Genomic DNA, 19565 nt, shown 5'->3' on the forward strand with positions numbered 1-19565 from the left:
TTTTAGCTAGACAACCTAGACAACTTACTGCAGCTTCTACATCAGCATTTGCTGCTTCACCTTGCACTTTCATCTTACGGAGATGGCTTCTTTGCTTAAACCTCATGAACCCAACCCTGCTAGTTTTAAAATTTTGTCCTGCAGCTTCCTTGCCTCTCTCAGCCTTCCTAGAACTGAAGACAGTTAGGGACTTGTTTTGGATTATGCTTTGGCTTAAGGGAATGTTGTGGGTGGTTTGATCTTCTAACCAGGCCACTCAAACGTCTCCATATAGGCAATAACGCTGTTTTACTTTCTTATCATTTGTGGGCTCACTGGAGTAGCTCTTTTAATTCCCTTCAAAAACTTTTTCTTGGGACTCACATCTTGGCTGTTTGCTGCAAGGAGCCTAGCTTTCAGCCTGTCTTGGCTTCAACGTGCCCTATTCACTAAGCTTCATTATTTCTAGCTTTTCATTTAGAGTGAGAGACATGCAACTACTCCTTTACACTCGTAAAAGAATAGTTGTAAGCCATTGTAAGGTTATTAATTGGCCTAATTTCAATACTGTTGTGTCTCAGGGAATGAAGAGGCTCGAGAGAGAGGTGGGGGAACGTCAGGTTGGTAGAGCAGTCAGAACCCACAACACTGAAGTTCATCATCTTAAATGGATACAGTTCATGTTTCTCGCAAGACAATTACCATAGTAACATCAAAGATAACTGATCACAGATCACCACAACAAATATAATAATGAAAAGCTTTGACACAGTACAAGAATCACCAAAAATGTGAGAGACAGGAAATGTGCACATATTGTGGGAAAAACGGCACTGACAGACTTGCTCAACACAGGGTGGTCGCGAACCTTCAATCTGTAAAAACCACGGGATCTGCGAGGCGCTGTAAGATGAAATGCAATGTGCTGTTCTCTAAGACCTGAGCCCCAGCCTTCCCCTCAACCCCATGCCAACGCCCAGGCACAAAAAAACAACACCTGAAACATCCATCCATCCTTTCTCATTACAGTTCCCAGGGCAATCACTCTCCTCTTATCTACATGCTTTAACCTCCTGTGGGATAAATGCATATGACCATTAGAGTGACATTTCCCAAACTGCTATCTTTCCTGAACTGTGCTATTTACAGAATTCAACAGACATGCTATATAAAGGGAGTCTACATGAAAGTAAATTCTGGAAAAGGCTGGATAAACTTAAGTTTATTTTGTGAGTCTTCAGAAGCATGAATATCGAAGATAAAATGTTATTATACAACAAATTCATTTGATCAGAAAAAACTAATTTGTGGCACATCATTAACATTCCCAGAAATCATTCTTCAGTGTTCCAGGATGAACCTTTTTGGAAGAAGACTTTTTTTTTTTTTTTTTTTTTTTGAGACAAAGTCTCGCACTTGTCGACCAGGCTGGAGTGCAATGGCACAATCTCGGCTCACTGCAACCTCCGCCTCCGAGGTTCAAGCAATTCTCCTGCTTCAGTCTCCCAAGTAGCTGGGATTACAGGCGCCTGCCACCATGCCTGGTTAATTTTTGTTATTTTAGTAGAGATAGGGCTTCACTATGTGGGCCAGGCTGGTCTCAAACTCCTGACCTCAGGCAATCCGCCCACCTCAGCCTCCCAAAGAGCTGGGATTACAGGCATGAGTCACCGCGCCTAGCCAAGAATTTATATATATAAAAGCAAACATGGATTTATGAGTGACAAACTTCAAGAGTGTGTGTGTGTGTGTGTGTGTGTATTTTTTTTTTTTTTGAGACAGAGTCTTGCTCTGTCGCCAGGCTGGAGTGCAGTGGCGCAATCGCGGCTCATTGCAACCTCTGCCTCTCTGCCTCCTGGGTTCAAGCGATATTTCTGCCTCGGCCTCCCAAGTAGCTGGGACCATAGGCACATGCCATCATGCATGGCTAATTTTTGTATTTTGAGTAGAAATGGGGTTTCACCATGTTGGCCAGGATGGTCTCAATCTCTTGACCTCGTGATCCGCCCACCCCGACCTCCCAAAGTGCTGTGATTCCAGGTGTGAGCCTCTGTGCCCGGCCTCTAGTGTACATTTTCACTGTAGTTAAAAAGATAATGAAATTTATAAGCTCAACCATTTACATGTAAGGTACAGCAGAGTTATCTACGTGAACATTATTGCATAGCAGATACTTTTTCATCTTCCCAAAGTGAAACTCTATACCCACTGAACAACCACCTCCCCTCCACCAACCCCTAGCAACCAGCACTCCACTTTGTTTCTATAAGTTTAACTATTTTAGATACCACATATAAGTGGAATCATGCAGAAATGCCTTTTCTGACCAGCTTATTTCACTTAGCATAATGTCGTCAAAGTTCATCCATGCCATACATGACATAATTTTCTGCTTTTTTAAGGCCAAATAATACCCAACTGTATCTATATACTACATTTTCTTTATCCATTCACCTGTCAATAGACATTTAGGTAGCTTTCACTTCATGGCTATTGTGAAAATGCTTCAGTGAATATGGGTGTGCAAATAACTCTTCAAGATCCTGTTTTAAATTAGTTCAAGCACATACCCAGAAGTGGGACTGCTGAAGCATACGGTAATTCTCTATTTTTAATTTTCTGAGAACCTCCATACTGTTTTCCATAGCAGCTGTACCACGTTCCTACCAATACTGCACAAGGGTTCTAACTCTAGTCAACACTTGTTATTTTGATTTTTTGATAGTGGCCATTCTAATAGGTGCAAGGTGATAGATACACCATGTGGTTTTGATTTGCATTTCTCTGATAATTAGTAATGTTAAGCATCTTTTCATATGCATGTTAACCATTTGTAAATCTTCTTTACAGAAGTGTCTATTCTAGTCCTTTGCCCATTTTAAATTGGATTATTGTTTTTGTTGAGTTGTAGGAGTTCTTTATATATTTTGCATTTTAACCCCTTATCAGTTTACTAATATTTTCTACCATTCCATATGTTACCTTTTCACTCCTGTCATTTTCTTTGATTTGCAGAAGTTTTTAAGTTTGATGTAGTCCCATCTGTCTGTGTTTGTTTTTCTGGCCTATACCTCTGTAGTCACATCTAAGAAATTGCTGCCTAATCCAATGTCATAAAGCTTTCTCCCTATGTTCTCTTACAAGAGTTTCAGCCGGGCACGCTGGCCTGACGCCTGTAATCCCAACACTTTGGGAGGCTAAGGTGGGTATATCATGAGATCAAGAGATCAAAACCATCCTGGCTGACATGGTGAAACTCCATCTCTAATACAAAAATTAGCTAGGAATGGTGGCGAGTGCCTATAGTCCCAGCTACTCGGGAGGTTGAGGCAGAAGAATTGCTTGAACCAAGGAGGTGGAGGTTATAGTGAGCCAAGATCACACCATTGCACTCCAGCCTGGCAACAGAGCAAGACTGTCTCAAAAAAAAAAAAGTTCTATAGTTTCAGATCTTCCTTTTAGATCTTAAGTCCATTTTGAGCTAATTTTGTGTAGGTGATGTAAGGTAAAGTTTCAACTTCATTCTTTTCTGTGTGGTTATTCAGTTTTCCCAACACCATTTGCTGACGACATTATCCTTTCTCCACTGTGTATTCTTAGCACCCTTATTGAAGATCAGTTGACTGTACATGTATGGTTTTATTTCTAGGCTATTTTGCTTTACTGGTCTATATGTCTTTAGGCCGGTACCATAACTGTTTTAATCACTGTAGCTTTGTAATATATTTTGAAATCAGGAAGTGTGATGTCTCCAGCTTTGTTCTTCTCTCTCAGGAATGTTCAACTATTCAGGGTCTTTTGTGATTCTGTATGGGTCTTTGGGTGGTTTCTCTATTTCTGCAGAAAATGCCACAGGAATTTTGATAGGGACTGCACTGAATCTGTAGTTTGCTTTGGATAGTATGGACATTTTAACAACATTATGTCTTCCACCCACAAATATAGGATGTCTTTCTATTTATTTGTATCTTATTTAATTTCAGCAACATTTCATAATGTTCAATATATAAGTCTTCTGCCACGTGAGTTTATTCCTAAGTATTTTATTGTTTCTAGAACTGTTTTTTGTGTGTGTGGTGAAAATATATACATATATTTAGAATTAGCCAGCAGGATGCAGTTTTGATGATCCCAATTTTGTTGGCAACATCCAAAGCATCGTAATCAGGAGCCAGTGGAAATACGCCTTCTTCTCTCCATCAGGCCGAATCAGGGTGCTGACCTTGGCCACATCAATGTCACAGAGCTTCTTCACGGCCCGTTTGAGGTGGTGCTTGTTGGCTTTAACATCCACAATGAACACAAGTGTGCTTTTGTCTTCTAGCTTCTTCACGGCGGACTCAGTGGTCAGCGGACACTTGCTGTTGGCACAGTGGTCAAGCTTGTTTCTCCTGGGGGCGCTCTTCCAGGATGTTCTGGCTGCCTCCGGAGTCTCAGGGTCTTGGGCTGCCAGATGGTGGGTGACGTGGAGATCTTCTTTTTTTTTGTTTGTTTTTTTTGGTGGCTGTGAACACCTTTCAACACTACCTGCGTGGACTTTAAAGCCTTCGCTTTGGCTTCAGCTTTAGGAGAGGCAGGAGCTTCTTTCTTTGCTTTCGGCACCATCTTGTGAAAAGGGCTGTTTCTGATACTATTATAGATAAAATATTTTCTTTCTTTTTTTTGAGACAAAGTCTCTCTCTGTTTCTCAGGCTGGAGTGCAGTGGGGCCATCTCAGCCCATTGCAACCTGTGCCTCCCAGGTTCAAGTAATTCTCTTGCCTCAGCCTCCAGAGTAGCTGGGATTACAGGCATCTGCCACCACACCCAGCTAATTTTTGTATTTTCAATAGAGATGGGGTTTTACCATGTTGCCCAGGCTGGTCTTGAACTCCTGGCCTCGGGTGATATGCCCACCTTGGCTTTTCAAAGTGCTGGGATTACAGGAGTGAGCCACCTCATCTGGCTGTCAAATTGATTCTTTTTTTTCAGTAAGAACTATAGTTTGTATACTCAACAAAAGCTTATCCTATTATTCCAAGGCTGAAAACTATAAACTTTTAAAGCTTGTAGAGACGTTATAAGTGAGCTCATCCAAGTAAAGATCAAAAATGCTAAATGAGGCTGGGCGCGGTGGTTAACGCCTGTAATCCCAGCACTTTGGGAGGCCGAGGTGGGCCGATCACAAGGTCAAGAGACCGAGACCATCCTGGCCAACATGGTGAAACCCTGTCTCTACTAAAAAAATACAAAAATTAGGTGGGCGTGGTGGCACGTGCCTGTAGTCCCAGCTACTCAGGAGGCTGAGGCAGAAGAATTGCTTGAACCCGGGAGGCCAAGGTTGCAGTGAGCCGATATTGCGCCACTGCACTCCAGCCTGGCACCTGGCAACAGAGCAAGACTCTGTCTCCAAAAAAAAAAAAAAAAAACTAACTAAATGAATTGCTCAATATCACACCATAAATTATCAGAAAGGTTGATACTAGATCCTAATGAGAAATATGTAACTTCTGTAAAGTTTGTCTTTCCAGGAACTTATTATTCATAATTTATCCTACAAAATGTCCAAAAATATGTGGGGAATGTGTGTATATACACACAAAACTGTTCATCAAAACACTGTTTATAACAGTGTAAAAAGTCTGGTAGATATATGGTACTAAGGTACATTCATACAAAAAAACAATAAAATGGAGCAGGCGTACTGGCTGGCTCCCGTAATTCCAGCTACTCCAGAGGCTGAGGCAGAGCATTGCTTGAGACCAGAATATCAAGGCAAGGCTAGGTAACATAGCAAGATCCTGTCTTTAAAAAATAAAATTCAAGGCCAGGCACAGTGGCTCATGCCTGTAATCTCAGCACTTTGGGAGGCCGAGGTGGGTGGATCACAAGGTCAGAAGTTGGAGACCAGCCTGACCAACATGGCGAAACCCCGTCTCTACTAAAAATACAAAAATTAGCTGGGCATGGTGGCAGATGCCTGTAATCCCAGCTACTTGGGAGACTGAGGCAGGAGAATCAAGTGAACCCAGGAGGCAGAGGTTGCAGTTAGCTGAGATCACACCACTGCACTCCAGCCTGGGCAACAGAGCAAGACTTTGTTGCAAAAATAAATAAATAAAAATTAAAATTAAAATTAATAAATTACTCAGTCACGGTGGCACACATCGGTAGTCTCAGCTACACAGGAGGCTGAGGTAGGAGGATCATTTAAGCCCAGGAGTCTGAAGCTACAGTGAGCTAAGACCACCACTGGACTCCAGCCTGGGTGAGAGAGACAGAGAGATCTTGTCTCTTTAAAAAAAAAAAATACATATATATGTATAGTATATACATGTGTATATATACATATATATATACACATATATATATACGCATATATATATATATATATGCAGCACCTCCTAAGAATGATATAAAAATATTTCTTCATTGACATGGTTGCAATTTTTGAAGTGAAATAAGTTTCAAACTCATATATAAAGTTTGACAACATTTTAGGGACTATGCGTGTATATACATACACACTTTAAAAATCTAAGATACATACAAAAATGCTAACATTTTATAGCTTTTATAGTGATTCTTGATTTACACTTATCTGTATTTTCTAATTTATTTACAAGGAATATACATTCTTCATGTATTTTCTAATACATTAAAATCTCGTGTCTTTAAAGCAAAGAGCTCAACTTTATAGACAATTCTCAATTACTCACATAATCATTATTCTAGGGGAAGGGTGGCTTTTGCTCACAGATGGGCCTTCCTCCCTATAGTCAGTAAAGTCTGAAAGTTGTACTTCTCTTAGCTACATTTAGTCCCTGACTCTTAACTTATCCAGCAGTCTCAGGTACTGTCTTCTTTTTTTAATTTTTTTTTTTAAACAGTCTCACTGTCACCCAGGCTAGAGTGCAGTGGCACAATCTCTGCTCATTGCAACCTCCACCTCCTGGGTTCAAGCGATTCTCCTGCCTCAGCCTCCTCAGTAGCTCGATTACCGGCATGTGCCACCATGCCCAGCTTATTTTTATATTTTTAGCAGAGAAGAGGTTTCACCATGTTGGCCAGGATGGATGGTCTCAATCTCCTAACCTTGTGATTCACCCATCTCGGCCTCCCAAAGTGCTGGGATTACAGGCATGAGCCATCGTGCCTGGCCGGTCTTAGGTACTTTCTACAGCGTTTTCAGGATGAATGTAATGCCTCAGTCCCTATCCCTCTGATTAAACTTAACTGAGGTGCTCCCCATCACAAGCACTAACAGACAGAAACAATGAGTACTTAATCTGTTTTGATTCTGTGGTCCATCACCAAAAACACTTCCCTTCCTAGGAAATATGTCTGTGTCCAAAACAAAAATATAATCATTTAAAAATCTGAGCTTTTCCCTTCCCTTAATGAACAACTCAGTTCAACTATTTGATGGGGCCAAATAACACAGACATCTAGGAGAGGGGGAAGGCCAAGCAGAGGGGAAAGATGTGTGGGGTGGGTTTGTGTGTATGCATGCGTGGGGTGTGTGTGTGTGTGTGTGTGTGTGTGTGCAGGATGTGTGTGTATGTATGTGTGTGTGTGTGTGTGTGGGATGTGTGTGTATGCATGCATGTGCAGGTTGTGTGTATGCGTGCATGTGTATGTGTGCGTGTGCAGGTTGTGTGTGTGTGTGTCTGTGGGATGTGTGCGTGTGTGTATGCATGCATGTGCAGGCTGTGTGTATGTGTGCATGTGTATGTGTGCGGGTTGTGTGTGTGTATGTGTGTGTGTGTACGTGTGCATGCAGGGAGCAGAGGAAGAGAGAATAAGCTGGGATACCTAAAGGTGCACTGACTCAATAAGTAAATGTAGTGAGGATAACGGCAGCCAATGGTACTGTTGGAGAAAGGAATTACAAATATCATGGGGGTGCCTGTAACAAGATACCAATGTGTATTCATGGTTTTCCAAACAGACAAAGAGATTAACAGATGAAGAAATGAAATAAATGCAGGTATAAAAGTGTGTGTGTTATCTACAAATACTCATCTATCCTCTAGCTCTGCTCACTCAGGGGGCTCGAGAATAATGACATTCCAACAGCAATGAGCACAATGATACAAGGTCCTAGTTTTTCATACTCCCCTAAGAGAAATCAGGGCTCCTTGGAGAAATGGCTTGTTCCAAGTAAGGGCAAAGAAAGGCCAAAATGAGCCTGAACAGCTTGAGTCAGAAAGGAAAGAAGTACTGGAGAACGATGGGGCACATCAAGAAGAGAGGAGCCAGCTTAGAGGAGCTCCCCCTGGCCAGACTGGGGATAATGTGAGCATGGAAGCAAGATGCTAATGGATGACAATCCACTGAATAAAACAGGAAACTCTGGGTCCACTGTAAGATTTTAAAAGTGATTAAATTGAAAGTTTAATAGAGAAAGGAATATTTATAATCTCAAAATACTTCTACACAAAATACTCCTAAATTACAATGAGAAAAAGTGAAGATTAACAGTGAAGAACTCTCGAAAACATCTGGGGAACATTCACTTAAGTGTTTGGTAACAGCCGAGAACAATAATGGGAGGTTCAGAAAAGGATTCACAGGGCCTCAAACTATCCTTAGAAAGGACCCCTTGCATGGACAGTCCTTTTAGCATCTGGAAACTTGAATTCAGGACATGTTCCCACCATTCTCCAAATGATAAGAGTGTCTCGCTGTGACTAAATTGTTTGAACAAACAAGAGAGTTTATGCTGAACTCTTGCTTTCTTCCTGGGAGTCTGGAATTTGGGGGCATGGTAGGCAGAGGGTACCTATGTGACCGGCCTCCAGTAAAAACCCAGGGTACTCCATCTGTAATGAGCTTCCTGTATGGCCACAATTCAATGTGGGAAGAATTAAGTGTCTTGTGTGGCTCCACTGAGGCAGTGACTCCTGGACGCTTGCTGGCTTTCCCTTTGCTGACGGTGTTTTGTATCCTGTCCTTGTAATAAATCTTAGCTGTGAGCATGCCTGGACGTTGAGCACTGTGACTCCTTCTAAGAAATCACCTGTCCCAGGAATCGTCTTGGGGATACTCCAACATATGGCACAAATCAAGTCACACATAACAGGACATGATGAGAAAAACACTGTAAGATTCCTGTTCAAGATATATAACCTGAATCTAATCACAGGAAAACATGAGACAAACTCCAATGAGGGACCTTTTGCAAAATAACTAATTTATGATTTTCAAGAGTCAGCATCATTAATGTCAAAAAAGGACTGAGAAACTGTTCCAAACTGAAAATGACTAAAGAGACTGAATGCTAAATGTAATGTGTAATTGTGGACAGAATCCTTCTATAAAGGACATTACCAGGACATCCTGTGATACCAAAATAAGGTTTGCAGTAACAGTAGCATGTCAGTGTTACTTTCCTGATTCAGATGGATGTGGGCACATAGAAAAACGTCCCTGTGGCTGGGAAATACCTACTAAAGTGCTGGTGATCATGAGGTTCGTATCAGTAACTTACTTTCAAAGGGTTTAGGGTAAAAAAACTTTCTTGGTACTATTCGTGCAACTTTTCTCTGAGTTTGAGATTGTTTCGAAATAAGAAGTAACGATGATGTTTTTTATTCCATTTCTTGACACCAAACCAGTCTTACAATAACACGCTAAGAGAACATACAAGATCCTATGTAGGAAAAGCAGAAACGGGGTTGTGGAGACGGGGAGTGGGGAGTACTTTCTCCCTCAACCCTCTTAACCAAGAAAAAAGTTTACATCATCAGGAAAGCCTCAAAGCCAAATATTTTAACTGTACTGGTTTATGATGATTAAATAATCTCTAGACATAGAAAATCACTTGAGTGTACAGGGTTTTTGTCAAAAGAAACATCAAGTAGAATATCATTTACCAGGTAATACTTAATAAACATTAACTGTCAGTGACAACATTAAGAATTTTTACTCAATGTAAATTTTCCTAGATTGCTTTTCTAAGCTATCTACAACATCTATTGCAAAAAAAAAAAAAAATCACTTAAAAATCCATAAAGCATTAAATTACCGTTTGTGTGCTTCCTGTTTGCTGCGACACTCTTCACAGTAATACTTGTATTCACTGCATAGAGTTTCCGTGTTGCTGAAACCCCTGTGAGAAATTCAAAATAAATTTATTTTGTAGATACCAGGAAAGCATGTACCCATTAAAAAATATTCCAGACTAAAAATAATTATTAAATTTCAAATTAAATAATTCTACATGTACCTTAAGCAGTGAGTAATTGATGTATTTTGTTCCACGTCAACAGAAAGGTCTAAAAAATCTTCATCTTTGCTGCTTATCTGTAAAAATAGTGAATTGTCTTTGATTTTTTTAAAATACTAGTAAACCAGTTCCCAATTAACAGAATTAAATGCATTCTATTATAAGTAGTAAGTAAACAATTATTTTCCCTCAAGTTCAAAAGAAAACTACTTAACTGGATTATTCAAAAGGACACTGAATAAATAACCCGTACCAGATGTACAAGTAAAACGCCAAAGCACACTTTTGACTGACTCTCTCTTTGGCAAAGGTTAGTATGATGTGAGATTTCATGACTTTCCAAAATCTTTGTGTTATTTTAAAGCATGAAACAAACTGTACCGTATACACTGATTCTTAAAAAAACATAAGCCAAGACTGAATGAAAATGCTTCAAACGGGACATGATATCTGCATTGTTTTATCATTAAAAAAGTTAGCCCAAAATGTTAAATTACATTCTTCATTTATGACTGACATCCTCTTAAAAACTTAATATAAAGTTTTGTTTGATTTATGGGTAAATAATCTTATAAAGTTATCACTTGCTCATGTGAACTGGAATGGGACAGAATTTTAGACATAAATTCTTTTAGCTATTTCTTTCAGCAAGTCCATCCTGAAGGTACATGTGCAACAGGAGATACGTCTGGCTCAGCTCCCTGTCTCTCATCCATCCAGTTAAGCCAATGATCCCCCCCTCCTTTTTTTTTTTTTTTTTGTTTTATGATACGGAGTCTCACTCTTGTCGCCCAGGCTGGAGTGCAGTGCCGTGATCTCGGTTCACTGAAAACTCCACCTCCTGGGTTCAAGCGATTCTCCTGCCTCAGCCTCCTGATTAGCTAGTATTACTGGCATGCACCACCATGTTGGGCAAATTTTTGTATTTTTAGTAGAGATGGGGTTTCCATGTTGATCAAGCTGGACTCAAATTCCTGACCTCATGATCCACCCACCTCAGCCTCCCAAAGTGCTGGGATTACAAGCATGAGCCACCGCGCCTGGCTGCTTTCCCATTTTATACTGCATCAAGGTTATAAGCTCAGTAAGTTGTCAGAGATCATGTGGCCAGACATATTACGTATTTATGCAAATATAAGTAAACTAGGGTACTGTGCATAGCATATTTTATAGATAGTCGAAGGGAGTTCCAATGGTGGTTTCGACTTTCCTTGATTTCAACATTAAGCTAACCATAGGACCTAAACTTCTCTAAGATGCCATTCCACTGTATGATGGAAGATATAGCAACACTATAAGATAACTGACCTGTGTCTCAAAAAGTCCAGTGAAAAAGAAGGGGGAACAGACAACTCACAGAGAAAAAAAGAGAACATGACAGGTTTAAGGAAAACACATCAATTTTATAGAAAATTAGGTAGGGAGTCAAGAGATAGTATGGCAGAGGTGGGCTAAAGCCAGATGAGGCAGGAGTTTACATACAAGCTATAGAGAAGCAAAGGTTACACAGTCTAGTGTTTCTCAAAATCAATTTTGTATTCCTCAAAATGAAGTCCTCAGACACTGCCCCAGGGGTCTTCATTTGAAATCTTCACTTTTATAATCATGTAAAAACCTAGACACAGGATGCTCTAGATCACCTTATATCTGCAGTTGGGTTGGTGCCAAAGGGTCACCAAGTAAGGCAGTATTTCACTTTTCAAAGTGGTTGTGAAGACATCTGGATGCTACTGGACTAATATGTCCCAATGTCATGTCATGTCATGTATAATATGGGGAGATCCCAATGTCATGTCATGTATGATATGGGGAGATCCCAGTCTAAATCTCAGGGAAGAAGTCTAGGCTTGAGATTGGGACTTGAGACTCATCAGCACATGTAATAATAAAATGGAACATGATCCTCCCAATGCAGAGTGAGAAGCAACTGACAATGAAACCCTGGGGAACACCCACATTTAAAGAATGGAAAAAGAGAGGCCAAGGAATGAGACTGAGAAGGGACCCTCATAGAGAACACCAGAAAAGAATATTATAGACACCAGCTTCCTACCACCTGAGACATGACCAATTGCATTTCTAAAATATAAGCATGAGCTCCTCCAGGAAGCCCATCTCTCACCTGCCCAAATCCTCACTCCCACCTGGATTAGGTCTACCATTCTCTGTCTGGCATGGTGTCCTGTGCACATACATACAATAACACACTGTACTGGAATCTCCTGAACACTGGCTCACCAGTCTTCATTACCTATGAGTATCTTGAGATCAGAGGCTTCTGCCTTATTCATCTTTTACCTTCTTTTACCCAGCATAGCTGGTGCTTAGCACCCCCAAAAATGAACACTTATATATAAATCTAACAAAACATGCATAGCACTGATATGAGAAAGAACTTCCAAACTCCAATTTAAGACATCAAGGAAGTAGTAAATAAGGGGAGACAGTGCATGTACTTGGATAAGAAGACTCAATTTTGCAAGACATCATTTTGTTCCAACTTGATCTATAGGTTCGGCAAAATCCTTATCAAAATCCCAGCAAGTTATTTTATAAACTTGATTCTGAAGTTTACATGGAGAGGCAAAAGACCCAGAATAGCCAACAAAATATTGAAGGAGAAGAACAAAATCAGAGGACTGACATTACCTGACTTTAAGATTTACTCTAAAGCTACAGTAATCAAGACAGCGTGGTAGTGGGGAAAGAACAGATACACAGACCAAAAGGGCAGAAGAATGCCTAGAAAGACACTCATACAAATAGAGTCAACTCATATTTGACAAAGAAGCAAAGGCAATTCAATGGAGAAAGAATCGTCTTTTCAACAAATGATGCTGGAGCAGCTGGACATCCACATGCAAAAAAATTAATTCAGAACAAACCTTATAATATCTTATATAGAAATTAACTCAAAAAAGATCACAGACCTAAATATAAAATGAAAAACAATATAATTCCTAGAAGGTAACACAGGAGAAATTCTAAGAAACATTTAGTTTATTGATGACATTTTAGATGCAACACCAAAAGTACGATGCATGAAAGAAAAAGTTGGACTTTATTAAAATTAAAAACTAATACTTAAAAAACTAAAAACTTCTCTGCTGGCTGGGCGCAGTGGCTCACACCTGTAACCTCAGCACTTTGGGAGGTCAAGGCAGGTGAATCACCTGAGGTCAGGGGTTCGAGACCAGCCTGACCAACATGGAAAAACCGTCTCTCTACTAAAAATACAAAATTAGCCAGGTGTGATGGTGCATGCCTGTAATCCCAGCTACCTGGGAGGCTGAGGCTAGAGAATCACTTGAACCCAGGAGGCGGAGATTGCAGTAAGCCGAGAATGTGCCACTGCATTCCAGCCTGGGCAACAAGAGTGAAACTGCATCTCAAAAAAAACACAAAAAATAAAAACAACTTCTGCTATGCCAAAAACAGTGTTAAAAGAATGAAAACAAGTTACAGACTGGGATAAAATATAAAAGACTTAACCTGATAAAGAACTAGTATCCAAAATTATACCCAAAAAAAGCCACTTAAAAATTCAGCAATACTCAAAGAAAACAAACAGGCTGATTAAAAAATGGACAAAAGATTTGGACACATCACTAAAGATATATAGACAGACAGATGATAAATAACCAGACAAAAAGATGATCAACATCGTATGTCATTAGAGACTTGCAAATTAACAAGAGATACCACCACTACACACTTCTTAGAATCACCAAAATCCAAAACACTGACAACACCAAATGTCAGCAAGGATGTGGAGAAACAAGAACTCTCACTCACTGCTTGTTAGAAGGAAAAATGGTACAGCCACTGTGGAAGACAGAACAGTGGCTTCTTACAAAACTAAATATACTCTTACCAACCAATCCAGTAATCATGCTCCTTGATATTTACACAAAGTAAAAACTCACATCCACACAAAAACCGGCACGCTGCTGTTTACAGCAGCTTTATTCACAATTGGCAAAACGTGGAAGCAACCAAGACGTCCTTCAGTAAGTGAATTAATTTTAAAAACTGCAGCACATCCATACATTAGAATGTTATTCAGTCAAAAATAAAGGAAATGAGGTACCAAGCCATAAAAGACATGGAGGAACCTTAAATGCATATTGCTAAGTGGAAGAAGCCCATCCAAACAGGCTGCATACTATATTCAACCACACAATATTCTGGAAAAGGCAAAACTATGGAGGCTTTATAGGACTCTTAGCTTTCTTGCTTATAGACCCTCTTTTCCAATGTTACTAAACCCTAGCAGCGGAACTTTCATAGTAAAGACGAGATCATAAATGCATGCTAAATCTTGGGCAAGATTTTGATGAGAAGGGAAGTATTTGTGTCTCCCCCCAGACTGCCTACTAATTGCAAAGAGATTAAAAAAAAAAAAAGTCATCATAAAGTAGAGAAATTGGCCCAGCACGGTGGATCATGCCTGTAATCCCAACACTTTGGAAGGCTGAGGCAGGTGGGTTGCTTGAGGCCAAGAGTTCAAGCCTGGGCAACACAGCAAGACCCTGTCTCTCCAAAAAATTTAAAAACTAGCTAGGGGTGATGGCATGCACTGTAGTCCTAGTTACTCAGAAGGCTGAGGCAGGAGGATCACTTCAGCCAAGGAGTTTGAGGCTATAATGATCTATGACAGTGTCACTGCACTAAAGCCTAGGCAACAGAGCAAGAACCTGCGTCCAAATTAAATCAAGTGGAGGAACACCACCACCTTGACTGGATGATCAAAAATTAATTTCACCAACGAGAGGCAGATGGATACTGTGTGCCTACAGATGTGATACCCCGAGAAGAACACAACACGAACGATGTATTACTCTAGCCATGAATGCATAACCTGCATCTAATCAGCAAGAAACATCAGAGAAACAAAATATGAGAACATCTGATTTTAAAAAGGTGGGGGAGGCATATTCTTAAAAAATGTAACTGTTATAATGACAAAAAAAAAAAAAAGACTATGGAAATGTTTCAGGTTAAAGAAGGCTAAAGGAACAACTAAATGCAATGTTCACCTCTAAGTTGGATCCTGTACTGAATGGGGAAAATGCTATAAAGAGTATTACTGGCCAGGCACAATGGCTCACCCCTGTAGTCCCCGCAGTTTGAGAGTCCAAGGTGGAAAGATTGCTTGAGCCCAGGCATTCAAGACCAGGCTGAGCAACACAGTTAAGACCCTTGTCTCTAAAAAAATAAAAATTTAAAAATAAGCCGGGCATGGTGTCACATGCTGGTGGTCCCTGCTACTCATGAGGCTGAGATGGGAGGACTGCTTGAGCCCAGGAAGTAGAGGCTACAGTGAGCCGAGATTGGCCACTGCACTCCAGCCTGAATGTAAAAATTTTCCAGCTTCATCCTTACAAAGTGTCCAGCAAATGAAATATTTTCCCCTTGCTGAGGGTACACTATACGCTTTAGTTTTTATTCCAACAATGGACACTAAAGGTAATCGTAGAAAAAGGAAAAACACATTAATATGCCTCCCTGATCTGTATAATCCTATGAGATTATGTCCTAAGACATAATTTCCACAACATGGTTCTATGGTCTCCTAAACTGAAAGAAAATCAAACAGTTCAATCTACAGTAAGCATCTTTCTATCACCTCAGGTATTCATTGTCAATAAGTAATATTACATTAAGAGTACAGACAGATTCCTTTCAACTAAAAAATATATCTTTAACTCCTATATCTAAGAATTACAACTTTCAAGTTCATCTTCCATCCTCTCTTCCACAAACAATAACCTTTAATGTAATGATTCAATTTTTTTCTACACAAAATTGTATGATATACTTACAGTTTCACAAGTAAGACATCTGGTTTCATTAGTTAATGTTCCCTGAAAAATCTCATGAACCCACGTTGGGTCTGGTGTGCTGTTATTATTTTCATTATCAATATTACCATTAGGTAAGCGACCATTTTGCTTTTCCTGCTTTCTCTCTTCTTGTAAAATATCAGCAATTGTGTTTAGTAGGTAATTTAAGAATTCATGGGCATCTTGTTGCATGTAGTTGTCAAAAAGCTCTAAAAATAAAAACATAATATTAGAGAATTATTTCAGAATATATAACTTCATGAAAAACCAATTTATAAAAGAATATCTAGTATTGGATCAGAACTAAAATATAAATGCACAATGTTTTCATAAGGTGTAAAAAATAACTTTCACATCTAAAACTTTCATCTAAATTTGGGGAAAATAAATGTAAAATTAATTAAAATCTTATTTAAAAATACTACTAACTGATCCATGAGAAAAGGGCAAAACCTACCCTCATATATCAGCATAACAGATACTGAGAATTTAAGAGGAAATTGCTTATTAATTTATCTAACCTATTGTTCCACAAATATTTCAACATGGCAACCTTTAAAGAAGAAGTTGGACAACGATTTGCCAATGCCAAACCAACTGCTTAAGAACCACAAAGTTTATCAAAAATAAATTACTGAACCATACATCCCAGAGATTCTGATTTAGTTGGTAAGGGGTGAGGCCAAAATGTGGGGCTTTTCAAAACTCCTCCAACTAACTCTGATGTAGAGTCAGGTTAAGAATCATGTTATCAAGAATTATCTATGTAATCTAGATAATCTCAAGTCCCTTCCAAATGTGAGATTTTATAATTCCATGAAATGTTCTCTGCAGTTATACAAATGAGTAAATATAATGGAAATACTGGTGGTGCTAACATCAAGTGCTTTACCCTGTGCCTGGCAATGTAAAACTCTACCACAGAACAGTAAGGACTTTAGAGATAGCATTTCATTTGATTCTCAACACTCATGTAATATTGTTATTAACTTTATTTTTATACATGGAAATGGGATCAGAGAGGGTAAAGTCACACTGCCAAGAAATGGCAGACCCAGGATTCAAACTGGGCAGCCTGACTCCACCATGCCACACACAAAGTAATATCCGGTGTGGGCCCACACATGAGAACATACATGAATTATTCAATAAAATGCATTGAGAAAAATAACCTATTTAGGAAATTTTTAGATCCTCAATGTACATTTAATAAATTCCAGAAAGATTTTACATTTTAAAAATGAATGCATATAAATTTAGAAAAAAGTTCAGGGAAAGTCTAAGATAAAAGCAATTAACAATTACATTTTAGAAGAGATACAGATATAAAATTAAGTTCTGTGTATTAGAAATCTTTCAAAAGGTTAAAAAAAGTGAAACCTGAAAATTATTAACATTATAACATATAAAAGAAAATCTCATATAAAAATAACCAAAGTGGGCAATGGACTTGCAATCAACAATTTATAAGAATAAAAAACAATAAAAAAGCTAAGAAACATGAGAAAATGTTCAATACCATGGGAAGAAAAAAAAAAACAGGCCAGGTGCAGTGGCTCATGCCTGTAGTCTCAGCACTCTGGGAAGCCAAGGCAGGTGGATCACCTGAGGTAAAGAGTTGGAGAACAGCCTAGCCATGATGGTGAAACCCTGTCTCTACTAAATACAAAAATTTCACCGGGCGTGGTGGTGCATGCCTGTAATCCTAGCTACCTGGGAGACTGAGGCAGGAGAATCGCTTAAACCCGGGAGGTGGAGGTTGCAGTGAGCCAAGATGGCGCCATTGCACTCCAGTCTGGGCAACAAGACCAAAAACTCCATCTCGAAAAAAAAAACCCTGAATACCATCTTTCTTTGTAAAGTTATTGTAAAAATAGAAAGGGAACGAGTGAAGCTATTTATGGGGGGGGGGGCACAGCTGCTAGAGCAAGGCTGTCTGGGTTGGTGCTATGGTTCTACCTCTAACTGTATGCGCGGCATAGGCAACTTATTCAACCTCCCTGTACCATAGTTCCTCATCTGAAAAATGGGGTTCACAGCAGTACCCACACCTCACAAGGCTGGTAGGAAAATCAAAAGCGCTCAGAACACAACAATAGGTTTTGTATTCTGTTCAACAGCAACCACAATAATAAAATTGGCAATATTACCACAGGCTGAGTATCCTTTATCCAAAATGCTTGGGACCAGCACTGTTTGGGACTTTAGACTGCTTCAGATTTGGGAATATTTGTATACACATAATGAGATATTTTGGGGGTGGGACTCAAGTCTAAACATGAAATTTGTTTCATATACAGCTTGTAGCCTGGAGGTGACTTTATATTTTTAAATATTCAGTATAGGAAACTAAATTTGTGTACACTGAACTATCAGGAAGTAAAGATGTTACTAACTCAGCCACACAGTGGCATCATGCAGCCCAAAAAGTTTCAGATTTTTAGATTAGGGATGCTCAACCTATATTATTGTTGTTGGTACTCAACAGAATACAGAACACATCAAAGACTGACTACATAAAAATTAAGAACTTCTGTATGGCAAAGTCAACATAAAGGAAGACAACTGACATATAAGAATAATTATTTGCATGCTAATATCTAGACTATGTAAAGGATTAATATACAGAATATTTTTTTTAAAAAAAACCTTTACAAAACAAGAAAAGAAAAAACTAATTTAAAAAACTGGCAAAGGAAAATAATAGACAATTCACACTAGAAATACAAATGCCTAAGTAGTACATGACAAGTGATTGGGAAATAAAAATTAAAACAATGATGAAACATCATTTTGCCCATCACTTTGGCAAAATAAAAATTGACTTAGCGTCCATCCAGTGTTAGCTTGAGTGTGGAGAAATGGACATTCTCAACCATTGCTGTTGGGGGTATAAACTGTTACGTCATGTTGTAAAGGCAGTTTTGGTAACACATTTAAAATAATGCAATCTAGTTCTCCCAGGTAGCGATGCCAGGTAAGTATCTGCACATGTACTGAAACAAGCATAAATCTGGCTGCTTATTTATAACAGCAGAAGTCTGAAAATATCCTAAATGTTTATCAACAGGAGAATGATTTATTTAAATTATGCTATAATTTTGTTAGGGAATGCTGGGCAACGGTTAAAATGGAAGCAGCTCCATATGAATTAACATGGCAAAACTTCCAAGACAGGAAGCAAAACAAGGATGCTGAACATGTGTGAATCCCACTCATGAAAAACAACCAGCTGGGAGCAGTGGCTCACATCTGTAATCCCAGCACTTTGGGAGTCTGAGGCAGGCAGACCACTTGAGGTCAGGAGTTCGAGACCAGACTGGCCAACATGGTGAAACCCCATCACTACTAAAAATACAAAAATTAGCCAGGCATGGTGGCAGGCACCTATAATCCCAGCTACTTGGGAGCCTGAGGCACAAGAATCGCTTGAGCCCGGGAGGTGGAGGTTTCAGTGAGCCGAGATCGCACCACTGCACTCCAGCCTGGGCGACAGAGTATGACTCGGTCTCAAAAAAAGAAAAAGAAACA

General features: G+C 39.4%; 1 protein-coding gene across 3 annotated transcripts in view; it reads right to left on the minus strand.

Moving 5' to 3' along the window:
* The window catches only part of USP12 (ubiquitin specific peptidase 12), a 103795-nt gene that overhangs the window by 14969 nt on the left and 69261 nt on the right, over window positions 1–19565 (minus strand). For all 3 annotated transcript variants that reach the window (XM_032294370.1, XM_032294369.1, XM_032294371.1), the window contains exons 4-6: window positions 16014–16243; window positions 10189–10265; window positions 9988–10071 (exon numbers count right to left, since the gene is read on the minus strand). In XM_032294370.1, coding sequence (XP_032150261.1) covers window positions 9988–10071; window positions 10189–10265; window positions 16014–16243 — 391 coding nt within the window. The remainder of the gene's footprint in view (window positions 1–9987; window positions 10072–10188; window positions 10266–16013; window positions 16244–19565) is intronic.

This window comes from Sapajus apella, unplaced genomic scaffold (genome assembly GCF_009761245.1).
Source record: "Sapajus apella isolate SASKATOON/1434 unplaced genomic scaffold, GSC_monkey_1.0 scaffold32, whole genome shotgun sequence".
NCBI classification, from domain to species: Eukaryota; Metazoa; Chordata; class Mammalia; order Primates; family Cebidae; genus Sapajus; species Sapajus apella.